The sequence below is a fragment of the Melanotaenia boesemani genome, chromosome 24, assembly GCF_017639745.1.
Source record: "Melanotaenia boesemani isolate fMelBoe1 chromosome 24, fMelBoe1.pri, whole genome shotgun sequence".
Taxonomy (NCBI): domain Eukaryota; kingdom Metazoa; phylum Chordata; class Actinopteri; order Atheriniformes; family Melanotaeniidae; genus Melanotaenia; species Melanotaenia boesemani.
Genome location: NC_055705.1, coordinates 6655611 through 6674743, shown reverse-complemented (window position 1 = coordinate 6674743; position 19133 = coordinate 6655611). Strand labels below are relative to the sequence as shown.

Genomic DNA, 19133 nt, shown 5'->3' with positions numbered 1-19133 from the left:
AAGAGATGAAAAGGGACTTTATGACAACGTTTTTTCTCTCAAAGTTTGTACATTCCAGAGATATTTATATAAAACCTTCACAAAATGAACTTTTTTCTCTTTCCTGTGTCACCATAAGCATTGCAGATGTCATGGAAAGCCTGAATGAAAGAGAGGATAAAACCAACATCTTCAACATTTGTGTTACGAGGGATCAAATACTAGAAAGGAGCATGAAACAATGGCAGCGTCAGAAAAAACCTTCTCCCCTTCATCCCCTCAGAGTTTCTTTTACTGGAGATAATCTGAGGAAGGAACTTTTAACTGGGATGTTTTTCTTCTTAATAGCAGAACTTATGTTTTGTTATGTCATTAGTAGCTTGTTAACCTTTATCTTGTATGTAAGCATCTTATTATTTCCTGTTTATTAATTCTAATCTATAATTTCCCACATTTTATACATTCCTGGTTAATGTTGGCTAAGAATTTCCTAAATGGTTGCGTTCATATTTACTAAGATCATTTGATCAAAAGTAGGATAATTTGTTCTGAATTATCTTAAATAAAACATTTTCCATTTATTTTACTTTCAGTAGAAATCAAATGTCAGATTTTTGTGTAATTAATTATTTTTATGAGTTTGCAGGACAGTTGGAGAGGTATTTGCTGTGGTGTTATTTAATTTGGTACAAAAGTTGTGTTCAGTGTCTGAGTACAGTCCCCAATATATTTTGAAAGTGTATCATACAGGATCTTTACTAACAATGTATTTTTCCAGAATGTAGATAGGACCAGACCTTTGAAGAAAAGAGGCAGAATAATCCTCTAAGGTCTGCTGAGACAAAGACAGTCTACCCTTTGTTCTCTAGACAGGAAATAGATGGTGTTTTTATGTTGATCCAACAACTGGATTTATTGTCTGAGTTCAGTCCTCAGACAGTGAATCACATGTGGCGTGTTGTGAGGTTGTGGATCTCTCAAATGACATGGATGAGCAGACAAGGAAGACTTTATCCTTAGTTAGGAGGATAATTTCTAACCTGGTTTGTTGTCCTGTGAGTGATGTGCTTGTTTGCTCTGTTTCAGACTGAAGATCTACAGGAATTACCAGATAATGGACCTGCCTTGGACATTTTCCTGGAAAAACCCTCAGATGACTCCTAGAACTGACTTGACCATGACAGTAAGTCTTTTTCAGAAGTGCAGTTCTAGTTAAACACACAAGCTCCCAGACAGAAAATAATAACTAATATTTATATTGTTAATAATAATGTTTGACAGTAACACCTTTAATTATAATAAAGAAGCAAATAAGAAAATTAAATCTAAAATTTTAAAGAGAGATAAAATTAGTTTGTAGTAAAATATTGGACCTGTAAAAAGTAGAGACACATTTCTAGGGAATCAAAATCAGAGTTTTCTAACAAATTCTTCACTATGCAAAGATTAGTGACAGAGCCATAGGGTGAACCAAAATGAACAATGTTGAGCTTCAGGGGCCATAAAGACTGTAGGAAATTTGTTTGAGTGATCAACTGTCAATCTTCTAAGTATTTTTCTAAAGCATGAATATTTTTACTGGAAACATAGTTTTTCCCAACAATACAGTAAAATTCAAGTTCAAATCTATGACGCCTACGGAAAAGGTGTTGTCCAATGGCAATCCCTTAACATGGGCCCTAGGAGGGGTTTGAATAAATTTCACAACTTTGCTCTGACTTTAATTATTCCAAAGTCCACCTTCGCGCCCCTGGTACTCCAAAAAGAACTTTGAAAAAATACTGAACCATCATGTCATCCTGCAAAGTGAATTTTTTAAACTGATGTTTCAAGCTCCAGTAAATGACAGGAAGATGTTTGAATGATGAATGAGACTTCTTTGGAATGGGCTGGGCTTTTGGGTGACAAAACTCACACTTTATATGGGAAAGTTTTACCCTCACCACAGCGCAGTTGAGTGAGATTTGGGTATTTGCAGCACTAATACTACACAATACCCGGACTTCACCCTCAGCACAGTGCAGCCAGGTGAGATTTGGGTATCTGGAGCAAGAATGCTGCCTCATAACCAGACTTTGTCCTCTAGCCCTCCCTGGCTTCCAGTGTTAAGGGATTGTCACTGGACAACCTTGCGGTGGACAAATGGACAGAGCTGATACTGATGGCAATCAACTGGTTGGCGACCACTGCCTTAAGCTGGATTTATACTCGTCTGGTGTCTACGTAAGATTACATCTGCGTAACCATCTGCGTAGCAGGGTGTACGTTAGGTGTACAAGAGGTGCTCATCAAGCCTCCACAGACACACTCGGTGTTTGTGGCGATGACGCCGTAACCGCCCTCACGCAGAAGCCTCGCAAGTGTAAAGAGTGTAATCTTTTACAATGAAACTCTGGCAGCTTCCAACTTAGCAGTTACTATGAGCTTGTTCCAAATTGTATAGTTTACCTTTGGTAGTGGATGTGAAGCTTTTGGGCCTACAGAGCATTCCTTGTTAGTATAGTGACCAGTATCTCCACCTCTCGTGCAGAAGACCAGTTTGATTCCCTGACGGGGAGCTTTTGTTGTTTATTTGAGCCATAGTCTCTTACCACTGAACCCTTTTTCAGACACACAAACACACACAACACTGGGCAATGTCTTCACAGTGTGTTGAGAATAACTGTAGTTTGCCAAACAACTTTTATGGTTTAGATGCCTTTTCAGAATCAAAATGCTCTATACTGGAAACTGGATACACCTCATACAAATCAGGACATGGTGAAGACTCATTTTTTTGTCCTGTTTATGGTTGTTGATGGGATGTAACTCGATAATGGATGGTAGTGATAAAATGCTGCAAAACTATTAATGTTTAGCAAGGTTTTTGGAACATCTTCAGTGTGTGGGAGTAGCAATGTAAGATGCCCTCAGCTCACCTAGTTTTTGCTGGTTATTTAGTGTGGTTGTGACTGCATCAAATCATAATCTGGTGCACCTGTAAATACGCTGTAAAGACAGTCACATTGCTGTAGATATCCTCCAATGAAGAAATAAGTTTAAGGTACCTGACCAATTTTTTTACATGGCGAGTTGGAATAGCCTATTTTAAAATCATGTGCTTTCCTGCACTGTGCCATGACATTTTCATGTTGTGCTGATAAACATGTGAAACTGGTAGATGATTAACCTAGTAGAAGTAGTCTGTCAGGGTGTGATTTGAACCCACAGATCCTTTAAAAGACCAGAATTCCCTGTTTTATGAAAGGAAACAACCCATGAGTTTGGCGTCTTAGACCGTTCAGCCTGAGTAGAATCTGACATGCAACTTGGACATTCCTGGTGTTGAAAAACTTGTAAATCCTGACAAGGAGTAAAGCGTAAAACATGACTGCAATAAAAATACAGTTGTCACAGAAGGTCATGAAGATGCATTAAATGGCTGTTGGAAAAGCTTTTGTCACTTGATTCTTTCCATGAGATTTTGTTGCCCTGGATCTGAAACGTTCACACTTCATTAGCGCCTGATTTTCTGCTCTGTTGTTTCACAAAATGCACAAAAAGTCTTTTATAAATAAAGTTTTCCTGTCCTTTGACTCATATAAAAAAGGTTTCTAGGACCTCCTTCTTCCACCTACTTTATATTCCCAAGATGAGGAGCATCCTGTCTAAGAGTGATGCAGAAAAACTAGTCCTTGGATTACAGATTCCCCATTATTGTTCTGTCCCAGAAATGCTCTGAAAAGTCTCCATCTGATATAAAAGTTTGGCTTCAGGAAGCACAGCTTTCAGTTATCGGACCCTCTCTGTGGAACCGGCTCCCAGTTTAACTTCAGGTATCAGAGCCCCTCTCCACCTTCAGATTATCTTCTAACATTCCTTCCTTCCTGATAAACCTTATAGCAGGTCTGGTTTTGTGACCCTGATCCATCCCTCTAGTCCTGCTGCTCTATGCAGAGGCTGCTGGGGGACGTCCCATAATGCACTGGGCTCCTCTCTGCTCTCTTTACTCTCCATGTAGAAACATCGGACATTGACAAGGATTATACCACTTTTAAAGGTCTGACATGGGCTTTGCTTTAAACTGGTTTTCGTCCTGCTTGTGGGTCTGTTTCCAGTTGTTCTGAGCTTGGTGTTGGGTCAGTTCGGAGGAGAATTGAACTAGTTTTGGACTTGGTCTGAAGCTGGTTTTCAGCTTTGGGTGGTGTAGTTATAGAGAGGTCTTAATTATGTTTTGTAAAAGTTTTGTAAGGATTCAACTGGTTTAAAGCTAATCTGGGTTTGAAATGGATTTTCAATGGTTTTGTGATATTTTCTTAAACAGGTTTCAGACTGACGACCCTGAATTGAATTAAGACATATAGAAAATGATGAAATGAGACTTCAGACTGGTTTAACGGTGGTTTGTGACTGGATGCTGAACCAGTCTTGCGCGTGGGCTCTACAGCCTTTCAGTTAATGATTAAGACTTCATCTTAATATTTAAGTCCTTATTTTGGCATGTATCTTATTTTTAAGGCTCCTCGGAGACCAAGACTGAGTGTCCCCGCAGCTCTAGTAAGACTCCTGTGTGTGTTTGTGTGTGTGGCCCCTGGGGGTCCATTGAAAGCATTTCACAGCTTTAAATGTTACTTGAGAAAGACTGGAGGGTGCAAGACTGACAACAGAGGTAATACTGCCACTTGAAGCCTCACACACACTGCTAAACACAAACAAAAGCACACACAGATTTCATTAGTGTGACAGTTGAAGCAACATTACACACTGGCAGCTAAATCAATGGGAGACAAATGATAAGCCCCCTCACAGAGCTCCACGATGGGCCTACTAAGTCCCCTCATGGAGCTCCACGGTGGGGCCTACTAAGCCGCCTCAAAGAGCTCCACGATGGGGCCTACTGAGCCCTCTCGCAGAGCTCCACGATGGGGCCTACTAAGCCCACTAATAGAGCTCCGAGGTGGGGCCTAGTAAGCCCCCTCGCAGAGCTCCACATTGGGGCCTACTAAGCCCCCTCGCAGAGCTCCGCGATAGAGCCTACTAAGCCCCCTCGCAGAGCTCCACAGTGGGGCCTACTAAGTCCCCCCTCGCAGAGCTGCACGGTGGGGCCTACTAAGTCCCCTCATGGAGCTCCACGATGGGGCCTACTGAGCCCCCTCGCAGAGCTCCGCGATAGGGCCTACTGAGCCCCCTTGCAGAGCTCCGCGATAGGGCCTACTAAGCCCACTCGCAGAGCTCCACGGTGGGACCTACTAAGCCCACTAATAGAGCTCATCGATGGGACCTACTAAGTCACCTCGCAGAGTTCCACAATGGGGCCTACTGAGCCCCCTCATGGAGCTCCACGATGGGGCCTACTGAGCCCTCTCGCAGAGCTCCGCGGTGGGACCTACTAAGTCACCTCACAGAGCTCCACAATGTGGCCTACTAAGCCCCCTCGCAGAGCTGCACACTGACCTTTGCTGACTCTGGAGTTGGCGATGACTGTGGCGTTGCTCCACTGGTCGGCACTGGAGACGGAGCAGGAGCGTCGGTGCATGCCCTCCAGGCCGCAGCTGTTGAAGGACACCAAGCTGATGCCGCTCGCCATCTGGGACGCCGACGAGCTGCTAGTCACCGCAGCTGAGGAGGAGGTCAACAAGGAGGTTACCATGGCACTGTCCTCTACAAGCGGTAGGAGGAACTGGAAGCACATGAACTGAGGAAGTTCAGGGTCTGAAAATCATGAGGATGTTCTACACCTACTGAGCCCTCTCGCAGAGCTCCGCGATAGGGCCTACTGAGCCCCCTTGCAGAGCTCCACGATAGGGCCTACTAAGCCCCCTCGCAGAGCTGCACGGTGGGGCCTACTAAGCCCCCTCACAGAGCTCCACAGTGGGACCTACTAAGTCCCCTCATGGAGCTCCACGATGGGGCCTACTGAGCCCCCTCGCAGAGCTCCGCGATAGGGCCGACTAAGTCCCCTCACAGAGCTCCACGATGGGGCCTACTGAGCCCCCTCACAGAGCTTCACAATGGGGCCTACTGAGCCCCCTCATGGAGCTCCACGATGGGGCCTACTGAGCCCTCCCGCAGAGCTCCACGGTGGGGCCTACTAAGTCACCTCGCAGAGTTCCACAATGGGGCTTACTAAGCCCCCTCACAGAGCTCCACGATGGGGCCTACTGAGCCCCCTTGCAGAGCTCCACGATAGGGCCTACTAAGCCCCCTCGCAGAGCTGCACGGTGGGGCCTACTAAGCCCCCTCACAGAGCTCCACAGTGGGACCTACTAAGTCCCCTCATGGAGCTCCACGATGGGGCCTACTGAGCCCCCTCGCAGAGCTCCGCGATAGGGCCGACTAAGTCCCCTCACAGAGCTCCACGATGGGGCCTACTGAGCCCCCTCACAGAGCTTCACAATGGGGCCTACTGAGCCCCCTCATGGAGCTCCACGATGGGGCCTACTGAGCCCTCTCGCAGAGCTCCACAGTGGGGCCTACTAAGTCACCTCGCAGAGTTCCACAATGGGGCCTACTGAGCCCCATTGCAGAGCTCCACGATGGGGCCTACTGAGCCCTCTCGCAGAGCTCCACGGTGGGACCTACTAAGCCCACTAATAGAGCTCATCGATGGGACCTACTAAGTCACCTCGCAGAGCCCCCTCATGGAGCTCCACGATGGGGCCTACTGAGCCCTCTCGCAGAGCTCCACAGTGGGGCCTACTCAGCCCCCTCGCAGAGCTCCGCGATAGGGCCTACTAAGCCCCCTCGCAGAGCTCCACAGTGGGGCCTACTAAGTCCCCCCTCGCAGAGCTGCACGGTGGGGCCTACTAAGTCCCCTCATGGAGCTCCACGATGGGGCCTACTGAGCCCTCTCGCAGAGCTCCACAGTGCCCCCTCGCAGAGCTCCGCGATAGGGCCTACTAAGCCCCCTCATGGAGCTCCGCGATAGGGCCTACTAAGCCCACTAACAGAGCTCCACAATGGGGCCTACTGAGCCCTCTCGCAGAGCTCCACAGTGGCGCCTACTGAGCCCCCTCGCAGAGCTCCACGATGGGGCCTACTGAGCCCCCTCGCAGAGCTGCACGGTGGGGCCTACTAAGCCCCCTCACAGAGCTCCACAGTGGGACCTACTAAGTCCCCTCATGGAGCTCCACGATGGGGCCTACTGAGCCCCCTCGCAGAGCTCCGCGATAGGGCCTACTGAGCCCTCTCGAAGAGCTCCACGATGGGGCCTACTAAGCCCACTAATAGAGCTCCGCAGTGGGACCTACTAAGTCACCTCACAGAGCTCCACAATGGGGCCTACTAAGCCCCCTCGCAGAGCTGCACACTGACCTTTGCTGACTCTGGAGTTGGCGATGACTGTGGCGTTGCTCCACTGGTCGGCACTGGAGACGGAGCAGGAGCGTCGGTGCATGCCCTCCAGGCCGCAGCTGTTGAAGGACACCAAGCTGATGCCGCTCGCCATCTGGGACGCCGACGAGCTGCTAGTCACCGCAGCTGAGGAGGAGGTCAACAAGGAGGTTACCATGGCACTGTCCTCTACAGGCGGGAGGAGGAACTGGAAGCACATGAACTGAGGAAGTTCAGGGTCTGAAAATCATGAGGATGTTCTACACTGGAGTGGTGGAGAGTGTTCTGACTGGTAACATCACCCAGTGGTACGGGAACAGTACTGGTCGTGACTGGAGGGTCCTGCAGAGGCTGCTGAGGTCAGCAGAGCAAATGCCTCCCTTCTCCTCACCTCCCAGGTCTCACAGCGCCCCCAGCAGGCATCGGTGGTAATGTGCAGGCTGCCGCATCCGGGCTTCCTGGCCAGGAAAGTAAACTCCCGAACTGCACAACCAATGAAACGCCGCAGGTTGACTGCTGACACATGATTACGGGAATCTGGCTGCAGAGACATCCAGAGCAGGAAGCAGCTGAGCATCAGTCCAGAACTCCTGTGGGAAGAAGAGGAGTGAAGATGAAGGAGAAATGGCCGTTTCAGGAAAGCTTTAAGTTGTCTCAGCCAACTTTAGACTAGATGTAAATACATTAAATCCTTACCAGCTTAATGTCAGGAGTAAAAAAATATTATATTTTCTGAATCACAATGAAGATTTTACATATGAGTGAATGTAATGCTGGGACTGACTTCTGATCAGCACAGTCAGCTGATAATGTTTCTTTTTGTTCAGTTATATTAAATTTTATAGAGATGAACAGATAAATGGATGTTCTAACAATTTCTAACAATGAGTAACACCCTGATATTAACATCACACCAAGATTTAACTTCTGCTGCTGGACCAGGGAGCAAACATCATCATGGGAATTAACATTAGCAGCAGAAGAGTTTTGACTCCAGTCGACACTGAACCACTGACTTCATGGCTTCATTCATTATTCCATAGTTCTGTATTTTAACTGAACCATTCATGAATAAAAGGTGGGCAGCTACTCCATTCCTCCAGAAGCACATTTGTGAGGTTGGACACTGATGTTGGACCAGAAGGCCTGGCTCTCAGCCTCTGCTCCACTTCATCCCAAAGGTGTTCTATCAGGTTGTGCAGGCGAATCAAGTTCATCCAACCAAACTCGCTCATCCATGTCCTTATGGACCTTGCTTTGTGCACTGGTTCACAGTGTTGTTTTTGGCAGGCATCTCAGTTTTATTCTTAGTTTTAGTCTTCAGGACGAAAATGCTTATTAGTTTTAGTCATTTCTTAGTTTGATAGCTTTATGTGGAGGAAAACTTAAAAAGATTTTAGTCCAGTTTTATTTATATAAAAAAAAGTATTGGTTCTTTTTAACAATATAATTCACGTCAATAATACATATTAAAAAGTGGAATCAATTTTTTTTGAGGGGGGGTATGGAGCGCCAGCGGACAGACGTGTGTTCGTGAGCTCCGACTAGACCTCAGCGGTAACGACGTACAGCTCCAGAAATAGCGCTTATAAACTAAAATAATGGTGATGATCAACTACTTAAAGTGTTAGTCCAACCAGTTGTGTTGGGCAAAGTGAATTTGGAGTTATTTTTCGAGACCTTGTTTCATTCAATTGCCAGGCGGAGTATAACAAACGGCAAAGATGGCGGCAGACCAGGACAAGCTAACTTTGAAGTCACTGATGAAAGTAATCCGTGAATCGAAGGAAGAATTAACCGGGCATATAAACCAAAAGACGCAAGATATACAGCAATCGCTAACAAAGATTGAACAATCAATATCAATATTAGCCGCACAGGTGCAGGAAATGGAGACCAGAATTGGAGCCAATGAAGATAACATGACCGATGCACAAACCCGCATAGGAAAAATGGAGAAAGAAATAACATTTCTCAAAGACAAGGTCGACGACTTAGAAAATCAAAACAGAAGATCAAACATAAAAATTGTAAATGTCCCGGAGAAGAAAGAGGGTGACAACTTGGTGGACTATGTGGAGCAACTTTTTCCCCGACTCTTTGGTGAGGAACACTTTTCTACCCCGATTACTATCGAGAGGGCCTATCGCTTGGGACGACCAACAGGCCGAACCAGACCCATCCTTGTGAAGTTTCGGAACATCAGAGATAAAGATAAGGTGTTGCGCCTGGCTAGAGAAAAGGGAACCGTCTTGCTGGATAACAACCGAATCTCCTTCTACGCGGATTACAGTATCGAGGTGCAACAAAAGATGACTGCCTTTAACGAAGTGAAGAAAAAACTACGGGAGAAAAACATTGAATATGCTAACCGATATCCAGCTAAACTCAGGATACGACATGGAGGAGGTTATAAACTTTTCTCAACACCAGCTGAAGTTGAAACTTTCCTAACTACTGTTGGCGAAGAGGGGTAAGACACTTCCAAGATGGATCTGGTACAATGAAGTTATACTAAGTAACAGATATCCCAAGATGAATCGAAAATTGAATTGATTTCACCAATCTTCTGTTTTCTCTCTCATTCAGTAAATATTACCTGATGAGGAAATATATTTATTATATTACATTCTCTTCTTTATTATGGAGCAGCAGTATATTAAAACTGATATGGATATATCAAGAAAACTGCTGAGGACCCCTCAATGTAAGGTGATGCTACCCCATCCACTCTGTGTTTTTTTTTTTTTTAAAGGGGTTTTCAAGAGTGGTTTGTTTTTGTTTTTTTATTTTTCTTTCCTTTTTTTATATAAGGGGAACACAATGGGATACATATCATTTAAGGACAAGCTTGTATTTGCGGAAGATGGTAAACACCTGACAAAGACTCAGAAATTGTTTTTGTACCTAATGTTGATGACTAGTCAAAATACAACAGTTATACAATATCTAAAAAAGGGAAATGAATAGGAGTGGGAAAATAAAATGCATTTCATTAAATGTAAGAGGGATTAACTCGCCCATTAAGAGGAAGAAAGTATTGACCTATCTTAAAAAACAACATACGGATATTGCATTTATTCAAGAGACCCATCTCACACATATAGAACACTTAAAATTACGAAGAGAATGGGTCGGCCATGTATTTTTCTCCTCATTTTCATCTAATGCTAGAGGCGTAGCTCTGCTTATTAATAAAAATCTCAGATTTCAATTAAAGTCCAAAGAACAAGATAAATATGGCAGGTTTGTCTTGATTGATTGTATAATAAACACAACAAGGGTTATATTGGTATCTTTATATGGTCCAAATCTGGATGATCCACAATTCTTTAATGATTTAATTTTAAAACTAGCAGAATTTGACGCCCCATATATCATGGGAGGGGATTATAATTTAGTGTTAAATCCTTTAATGGACCGTTCTAATTCAAAAACTGATGCATTAACTAAATCTGCAAAGGCTTTGACTCAAGGTATGAAAGAACTAAGACTTGGTGATGTATGGCGAGTGCGCAACCCGACTATTAAAGACTATTCTTGTTACTCTAATGTTTATAATACTTATTCAAGAATTGATATGTTTTTGATTTCAAATTCATTTTTATCCCAAATCAAACTGTGTTCATATTTGGCAGCCACGATTTCAGACCATAATCCCATACAAATGGAGTTGGAACTCTGCCAATCTGAACCCTATACCCCCACATGGAGATTTCAAAAATATTTATTAAAAGATTCAGAGTTTATCTCATTTATGAATACCAAAATAGACATATATCTAGATGCAAACTTAAATTCTGCCTCGGACTCTGACATATGGGAAGCACTTAAAGCTTTCATGAGGGGACATACCATTTCATATGTTTCATACAAGAATAAACAAAAGAAAGAACAACTTACAGAACTAGAAAAAGAAATAAGAGATCTGGAGATTGATCATTCAAGAACAAAACAAGCAGGAATACTTGGCACCTTAAAACAAAATAGAATTTTATACGATAATTTATGCACAAGTAAAGCCGAGGCAGCAATGGCAAGAACTAACTATCATTATTATGAATTCGGTAATAAAACAAGCAAATTACTGGCATGGCAGATAAAAAAGAAAGATAATGAGAAGTTTATTCAAAGTATTAAAACAGAGGATGGTAGACAGTTGGAAAATGTAAATGATATAAATCAGGAATTTACTAAATATTATCAATCACTATATAGTTCTGATTTAGACGATACAGGAATAAAACAATACTTGAGTCAACTTCCTATACCTGAGATCAATAAAACTGATAAAGACATACTGGAAAGGGAAATTACCGAGGATGAAGTCCTACTTGCTATTAATTCTTTACAAAATAATAAAGCCCCAGGACCTGATGGGTTTCCTATTGAATATTTTAAGACATTTTCGAATAAATTATTAATACCACTTACAAATATGATTAAAAAGGCACTTGAAAAAGAAACTTTACCCCCATCGTTAAGACTAGCAACCATAACATTGCTTCCAAAACCCAGAAAAGATCCACAAATATGTGGAAATTACAGACCTCTTAGTTTATTAAATTCAGACTATAAGGTGCTGTCTAAAATAATAGCATCGCGATTAGAACCTGTTATCCCTACAATTATCCATGCAGATCAAACAGGTTTTGTGAAGAACAGACAGGGAGCAGACAACCTGCGAAGATTATTTCTCACTATGAATATTGCCAAACGAGAAAACCTCCCCTTAGTAATACTTTCTATGGATGCGGAAAAAGCGTTTGATAGAATAGAACCAGCCTTTCTTTTTTAGACTATGAGGACTATGAACTTTGGGGAAACATTTATTAAATATGTGAGAACACTTTTCTATGGCCCCCAGTCACAGATTGTGACTAACGGGATTCTATCGAATCCCTTTACACTTTTCCGGGGCTGTAGACAAGGATGCCCAAGTTCCCCCATTCTATTCTCCATTGCTATTGAACCACTGGCTATAGCAATACGCATAGATTCATCCATCATAGGTGTGAAAATAGGCACAGAAGAACATAAATTAGCATTATACGCAGACGATTTATTAGTATTTATAACCCAACCATTAAAAACTTTTCCATCTCTTCTAGCATGCTTTAATGCATATAGTGCAATTTCAGGCTACAAAATAAACTATACCAAGAGTGAAGCATACCCAATTAATATGACAAAACAAGAGATAAAACTACTCCCTGGTTCCTTTAAATGGTGCTTTGATGGTTTTATATATCTTGGTATATACATTAGTTCTTTTCCCGAGAAGGTCTTCCAGGAGAATTACAAATCATTATTTAATAAATCCAAAACCGAACTGGAGCGCTGGATGGACCTTCCTTTATCCCTAATTGGCAGAATTAATACAATAAAAATGAATATTTTACCCAAATTTATATATTTATTTCAGTGTATACCCTTTAAAATTCCCAAAAAATTCTTTAAAGATTTGGATAAATTAATATCAGCATACTTATGGAAAAAAAAAATCCCTAGAATTAAACTCTCGATATTACAAGCCCCTTACTCTAAAGGTGGCCTAAATTTACCCAATTTTAGACTTTATTATTTAGTTTCACAATTCCGCATTCTTTGGATGTGGACTTTTTCAAAAGGAAAGGATGTAAGATGGATTTCGATAGAACAACAAGAAATTAAACCTATACCATTATCAAACATTCCCTTTGTGGGTTCAAAAAAAATACTCAGAACGATAACATCAAACCCTCTTACCATAAACGTTTATGATGTATGGCACGAATTACATTCAATTATAAATATGAAATTACAAACATTCAGTAATACCCCTCTCAGAGATAATCCCAATATTCCTAAACCCATAGCAGATGGTATACTCCAAATATGGGGTAGAAAGGGTATTACAACAATTAGTAACCTTTATATTGACAATGTTTTTGCCAACTTTAATCAATTATCTGAACTTTATAATTTACCAGGACACAGTTTTTTTTAAATATTTACAAATCAGGCATTGGATCAAATCTTTAACCTCAGAAATATATCCAAATAAACCACAGGAAACTTTATATGAAAAATGTCTATATGATCCCAAACGTACTAACACGAAAGGCCTTATTTCTTGTCTTTACAAAACGGTGATAGATAACTTACCAGCCTATAAGATAAGTTTAAAAAAAGAGAAATGGGAATCGGAATTGAACTGTATATACGAGGATGAAAATTGGAGTAGGTTATTAAATTCATTCCAGACCCTACTAGTTTCTACTAAACATAGACAAATTCAATTCAACATCCTCCATCGAATATATTTCACACCATATAGATTGAATAAATCATATGCGGATGTTACCGATAAATGTCAAAGGTGTAAAATTTATGTTGGGGATTTACTACACATGTTCTGGAGTTGTACACAATTGCAAATGTATTGGAATGATGTGATCCAAGTAACATCAGAGGTGTGTGGTCTATCTTTAAATCCGGACCCTAAAATATGGATACTTGGAGATGTTTCATCATTACAGTTACTTTCATGTAAGAAATATTTCGTTCTTTTGGCATCCTCTGCAGCAAAAAAATGTATACTCAAAAACTGGAAATCTACAGTCCCTCCAAGCAAGAAACAATGGATTAATGAACTGTCGTCATATTGTACTCCTGAAAAAATTCTACATGCAATACGAGGGACATTAACAAAGTTTGATCAAATATGGACCCCCTTTCTGAACATCCTAATGAAAATGGACTAGGGAGACAGAATTGAACATATTTGGATCATTATAATCCTATATTACAGAATTGTTTTACCCATGATGTATAAGAGTCTTTGTCAAATGTATTGGTTAAATCATATAAATTATAAGCAAATACAGAGAATTATAGGGAAGGGGAGGGTAGTTAGGGGACCAATGTATGTATGTGTATATATATGTATATGTGTGTGTATATATGTGTGTATGTATGTATGTGTATGTTTATGTATGTGTATATGTATGTATATGTATATGCATGTGTGTATGTATGTATGTGTGTGTATATATGTGTGTATGTATGTGTATGTGTGTATATGTATATACATGTATGTATATGTAATTTTCTTTTTTCTTTTTTATTTTTTTATTTTATTTATTTATTTTTTTTCTTCTTTCTTTCTCCGTTTTGTTTTGTTTATTTATTATATTCTATTTTCAAAAAAAAAAAAAATGAAAAACTGTACCATACAAATGCAGAATGTTTCTGTTTCTGATCGACTGAGATTACTTAATAAAAAGAATTAAAAAAAAAAAAAAAGTGGAATCAAGCTTGACAGGTTATAACAAGTATTGCAATTCATAAAACAAGTTAACCTTAATGCTTTTACATAATAACCAGATCCTTTACCAGCTTTAGCCGAGACTTTCCCATCAACAGGGATGAAATGCTGCTGTGCTTTACTTAACTGCTGTTGGGCAGAAACCTTTGGTTCTATATTTCAACTTTTTTCATAAATTGATTTCCTACTTCATCATACAAAAATGTCACACAAGAAAATAGCAGATCTATAAGTTCAACATATAGCAACACATTGTGAGCTTGTTTGGTTATTTTCATTAATAATTACAAAATTAAAAGCAGAGTGAAAACTGGACACTAATGTGTTCCATTAATGTCTTCAGATCAAATATCAAACGTTTACAATATGTTGTCTTTAAAACAATAAAAGGAAAATGCATCTTTTAACTCAACAGAGTTTTCTAAAGGAACATAAGATTAATATTGGTTTACATTTTTGGTAACTTGGCCAAGAATCAGTTAGATAGTAAACAACAGTGTCAGAGGTAATACAACAATGAATCCTTACTGCAGAGCTTCTTCAGTGTAAATGTTTTCCTGGTTGTTACTTGTGTTAAATCAGTAAAAATCATCTGTACATTGCTACATTATTTTCTGTATCACTCACCCAGGTTGCTTTTTCCTTAGGAGGGTCATCTCAGCTGTAACTCACGGTTGCTGTTTGATTAAAAATAAAAAATAATCTGACAACACTATAAAAAGTAGTTGAAGTTTCTGTCTAATGAGCAGCCACTGATAATTTTTAATTCTCAGATGTTAGAGTTTGTTCCAAATCATTGTTTTAAATCTTTAACTGAAAGGCTGTAAAGCCCACACGCAAGACTGGTTTAGCATCTAGTCACAAACCACCGTTAAACCAGTCTGAAGTCTCATTTCATCATTTTCTATATGTCTTAATCCAATTCAGGGTCGTCAGTCTGAAACCTGTTTAAGAAAATATCACAAAACCACCGAAAATCCATTTCAAACCCAGATTAGCTTTAAACCAGTTTAATCCTTACAAAACTTTTACAAAACATAATTAAGACCTCTCTATAACTACCACCCAAAGCTGAAAACCAGCTTCAGACCAAGTCCAAAACTAGTTCAATTCTCCTCCGAACTGACCCAAAACCAAGCTCAGAACAACTGGAAACAGACCCACAAGCAGGACAAAAACCAGTCTTTTAAAGATATTTCTCATCATTGTTATGCTGAAGATATTCAGCTTTTTATTTCTTTTAAACCTCAGGATGTTTTTAAGATTCAGATCATGCTTGGGTGTTTGGATGCTGTCAGGAGCTGGATGAATGATAACTTTCTTCAACTTAATGATGTAAAAACTGAGGTGCTTATTTGTGCCCCCGCTGCGAGGGGACTTAGTAGGCCCCACCGTGGAGCTCTATGAGGTGACTTAGTAGGTCCCACCGCGGAGCTCTGCGAGAGGGCTCAGTAGGCCCCATCGTGGAGCTCCATGAGGGGGCTCAGTAGGCCCCATTGTGGAACTCTGCGAGGTGACTTAGTAGGTCCCACCGTGGAGCTCTGCGAGGGGGCTTAGTAGGCCCTATCGCGGAGCTCTGCGAGCGGGCTCAGTAGGCCCTATCGCGGAGCTCTGCGAGAGGGCTCAGTAGGCCCTATCGCGGAGCTCTGCGAGGGGGCTCAGTAGGCCCCATCGTGGAGCCCCCTTGCAGAGCTCCACGATAGGGCCTACTAAGCCCACTCGCAGAGCTCCACGGTGGGACCTACTAAGCCCACTAATAGAGCTCATCGATGGGACCTACTAAGTCACCTCGCAGAGTTCCACAATGGGGCTTACTAAGCCCCCTCACAGAGCTCCACGATGGGGCCTGCTGAGCCCCATTGCAGAGCTCCACGATGGGGCCTACTGAGCCCTCTCGCAGAGCTCCACGGTGGGACCTACTAAGCCCACTAATAGAGCTCATCGATGGGACCTACTAAGTCACCTCGCAGAGTTCCACAATGGGGCTTACTAAGCCCCCTCATGGAGCTCCACGATGGGGCCTACTGAGCCCTCTCGCAGAGCTCCACAGTGGGGCCTACTCAGCCCCCTCGCAGAGCTCCGCGATAGGGCCTACTAAGCCCCCTCGCAGAGTTCCACAATGGGGCTTACTAAGCCCCCTCATGGAGCTCCACGATGGGGCCTACTGAGCCCTCTCGCAGAGCTCCACAGTGGGGCCTACTCAGCCCCCTCGCAGAGCTCCGCGATAGGGCCTACTAAGCCCCCTCGCAGAGCTCCACAGTGGGGACTACTAAGTCCCCCCTCGCAGAGCTGCACGGTGGGGCCTACTAAGTCCCCTCATGGAGCTCCACGATGGGGCCTACTGAGCCCTCTCGCAGAGCTCCGCGATAGGGTCCTACTGAGCCCTCTCGCAGAGCTCCGCGATAGGGCCTACTAAGCCCCCTCGCAGAGCTGCACGGTGGGGCCTACTAAGCCCCCTCACAGAGCTCCACAGTGGGACCTACTAAGTCCCCTCATGGAGCTCCACGATGGGGCCTACTGAGCCCCCTCGCAGAGCTCCACGATGGGGCCTACTGAGCCCCCTCGCAGAGCTGCACGGTGGGGCCTACTAAGCCCCCTCACGGAGCTCCACAGTGGGACCTACTAAGTCCCCTCATGGAGCTCCACGATGGGGCCTACTGAGCCCCCTCGCAGAGCTCCACAGTGGGGCCTACTCAGCCCCCTCACAGAGCTCCACAGTGGGACCTACTAAGTCCCATCATGGAGCTCCACGATGGGGCCTACTGAGCCCCCTCGCAGAGCTCCGCGATAGGGTCCTACTGAGCCCTCTCGCAGAGCTCCGCGATAGGGCCTACTGAGCCCTCTCGCAGAGCTCCGCGATAGGGCCTACTGAGCCCCCTCGCAGAGCTCCACGATAGGGCCTACTAAGCCCCCTCGCAGAGCTGCACGGTGGGGCCTACTAAGCCCCCTCACAGAGCTCCACAGTGGGACCTACTAAGTCCCCTCATGGAGCTCCACGATGGGGCCTACTGAGCCCCCTCGCAGAGCTCCGCGATAGGGCCTACTGAGCCCTCTCGCAGAGCTCCACGATGGGGCCTACTAAGCCCACTAATAGAGCTCCGCGGTGGGACCTACTAAGTCACCTCACAGAGCTCCACAATGGGGCCTACTAAGCCCCCTCGCAGAGCTGCACACTGACCTTTGCTGACTCTGGAGTTGGCGATGACTGTGGCGTTGCTCCACTGGTCGGCACTGGAGACGGAGCAGGAGCGTCGGTGCATGCCCTCCAGGCCGCAGCTGTTGAAGGACACCAAGCTGATGCCGCTCGCCATCTGGGACGCCGACGAGCTGCTAGTCACCGCAGCTGAGGAGGAGGTCAACAAGGAGGTTACCATGGCACTGTCCTCTACAGGCGGGAGGAGGAACTGGAAGCACATGAACTGAGGAAGTTCAGGGTCTGAAAATCATGAGGATGTTCTACACTGGAGTGGTGGAGAGTGTTCTGACTGGTAACATCACCCAGTGGTACGGGAACAGTACTGGTCATGACTGGAGGGTCCTGCAGAGGCTGCTGAGGTCAGCAGAGCAAATGCCTCCCTTCTCCTCACCTCCCAGGTCTCACAGCGCCCCCAGCAGGCATCGGTGGTAATGTGCAGGCTGCCGCATCCGGGCTTCCTGGCCAGGAAAGTAAACTCCCGAACTGCACAACCAATGAAACGCCGCAGGTTGACTGCTGACACATGATTACGGGAATCTGGCTGCAGAGACATCCAGAGCAGGAAGCAGCTGAGCATCAGTCCAGAACTCCTGTGGGAAGAAGAGGAGTGAAGATGAAGGAGAAATGGCCGTTTCAGGAAAGCTTTAAGTTGTCTCAGCCAACTTTAGACTAGATGTAAATACATTAAATCCTTACCAGCTTAATGTCAGGAGTAAAAAAATATTATATTTTCTGAATCACAATGAAGATTTTACATATGAGTGAATGTAATGCTGGGACTGACTTCTGATCAGCACAGTCAGCTGATAATGTTTCTTTTTGTTCAGTTATATTAAATTTTATAGAGATGAACAGATAAATGGATGTTCTAACAATTTCTAACAATGAGTAACACCCTGATATTAACATCACACCAAGATTTAACTTCTGCTGCTGGACCAGGGAGCAAACATCATCATGGGAATTAACATTAGCAGCAGAAGAGTTTTGACTCCAGTCGACACTGAACCACTGACTTCATGGCTTCATTCATTATTCCATAGTTCTGTATTTTAACTGAACCATTCATGAATAAAAGGTGGGCAGCTACTCCATTCCTCCAGAAGCACATTTGTGAGGTTGGACACTGATGTTGGACCAGAAGGCCTGGCTCTCAGCCTCTGCTCCACTTCATCCCAAAGGTGTTCTATCAGGTTGTGCAGGCGAATCAAGTTCATCCAACCAAACTCGCTCATCCATGTCCTTATGGACCTTGCTTTGTGCACTGGTGCACAGTGTTGTTTTTGGCAGGCATCTCAGTTTTATTCTTAGTTTTAGTCTTCAGGACGAAAATGCTTA

General features: G+C 43.6%; 1 protein-coding gene across 1 annotated transcript; it reads right to left on the bottom strand.

Annotated features, from left to right (window-relative positions):
• Nucleotides 1-7725: 7725 nt before the first annotated feature.
• LOC121635163 (glycoprotein hormone beta-5-like) lies at nucleotides 7726-18828 on the bottom strand. Its single transcript, XM_041978248.1, has 3 exons — nucleotides 18812-18828; nucleotides 18187-18385; nucleotides 7726-7880 (listed from the first exon to the last, which is right to left on the bottom strand). The coding sequence occupies exons 1-3, from the start codon at nucleotides 18826-18828 to the stop codon at nucleotides 7818-7820; spliced, it is 279 nt and encodes a 92-aa protein (XP_041834182.1). The 3' UTR covers nucleotides 7726-7817.
• Between the last annotated feature and the right edge of the window lie 305 nt (nucleotides 18829-19133).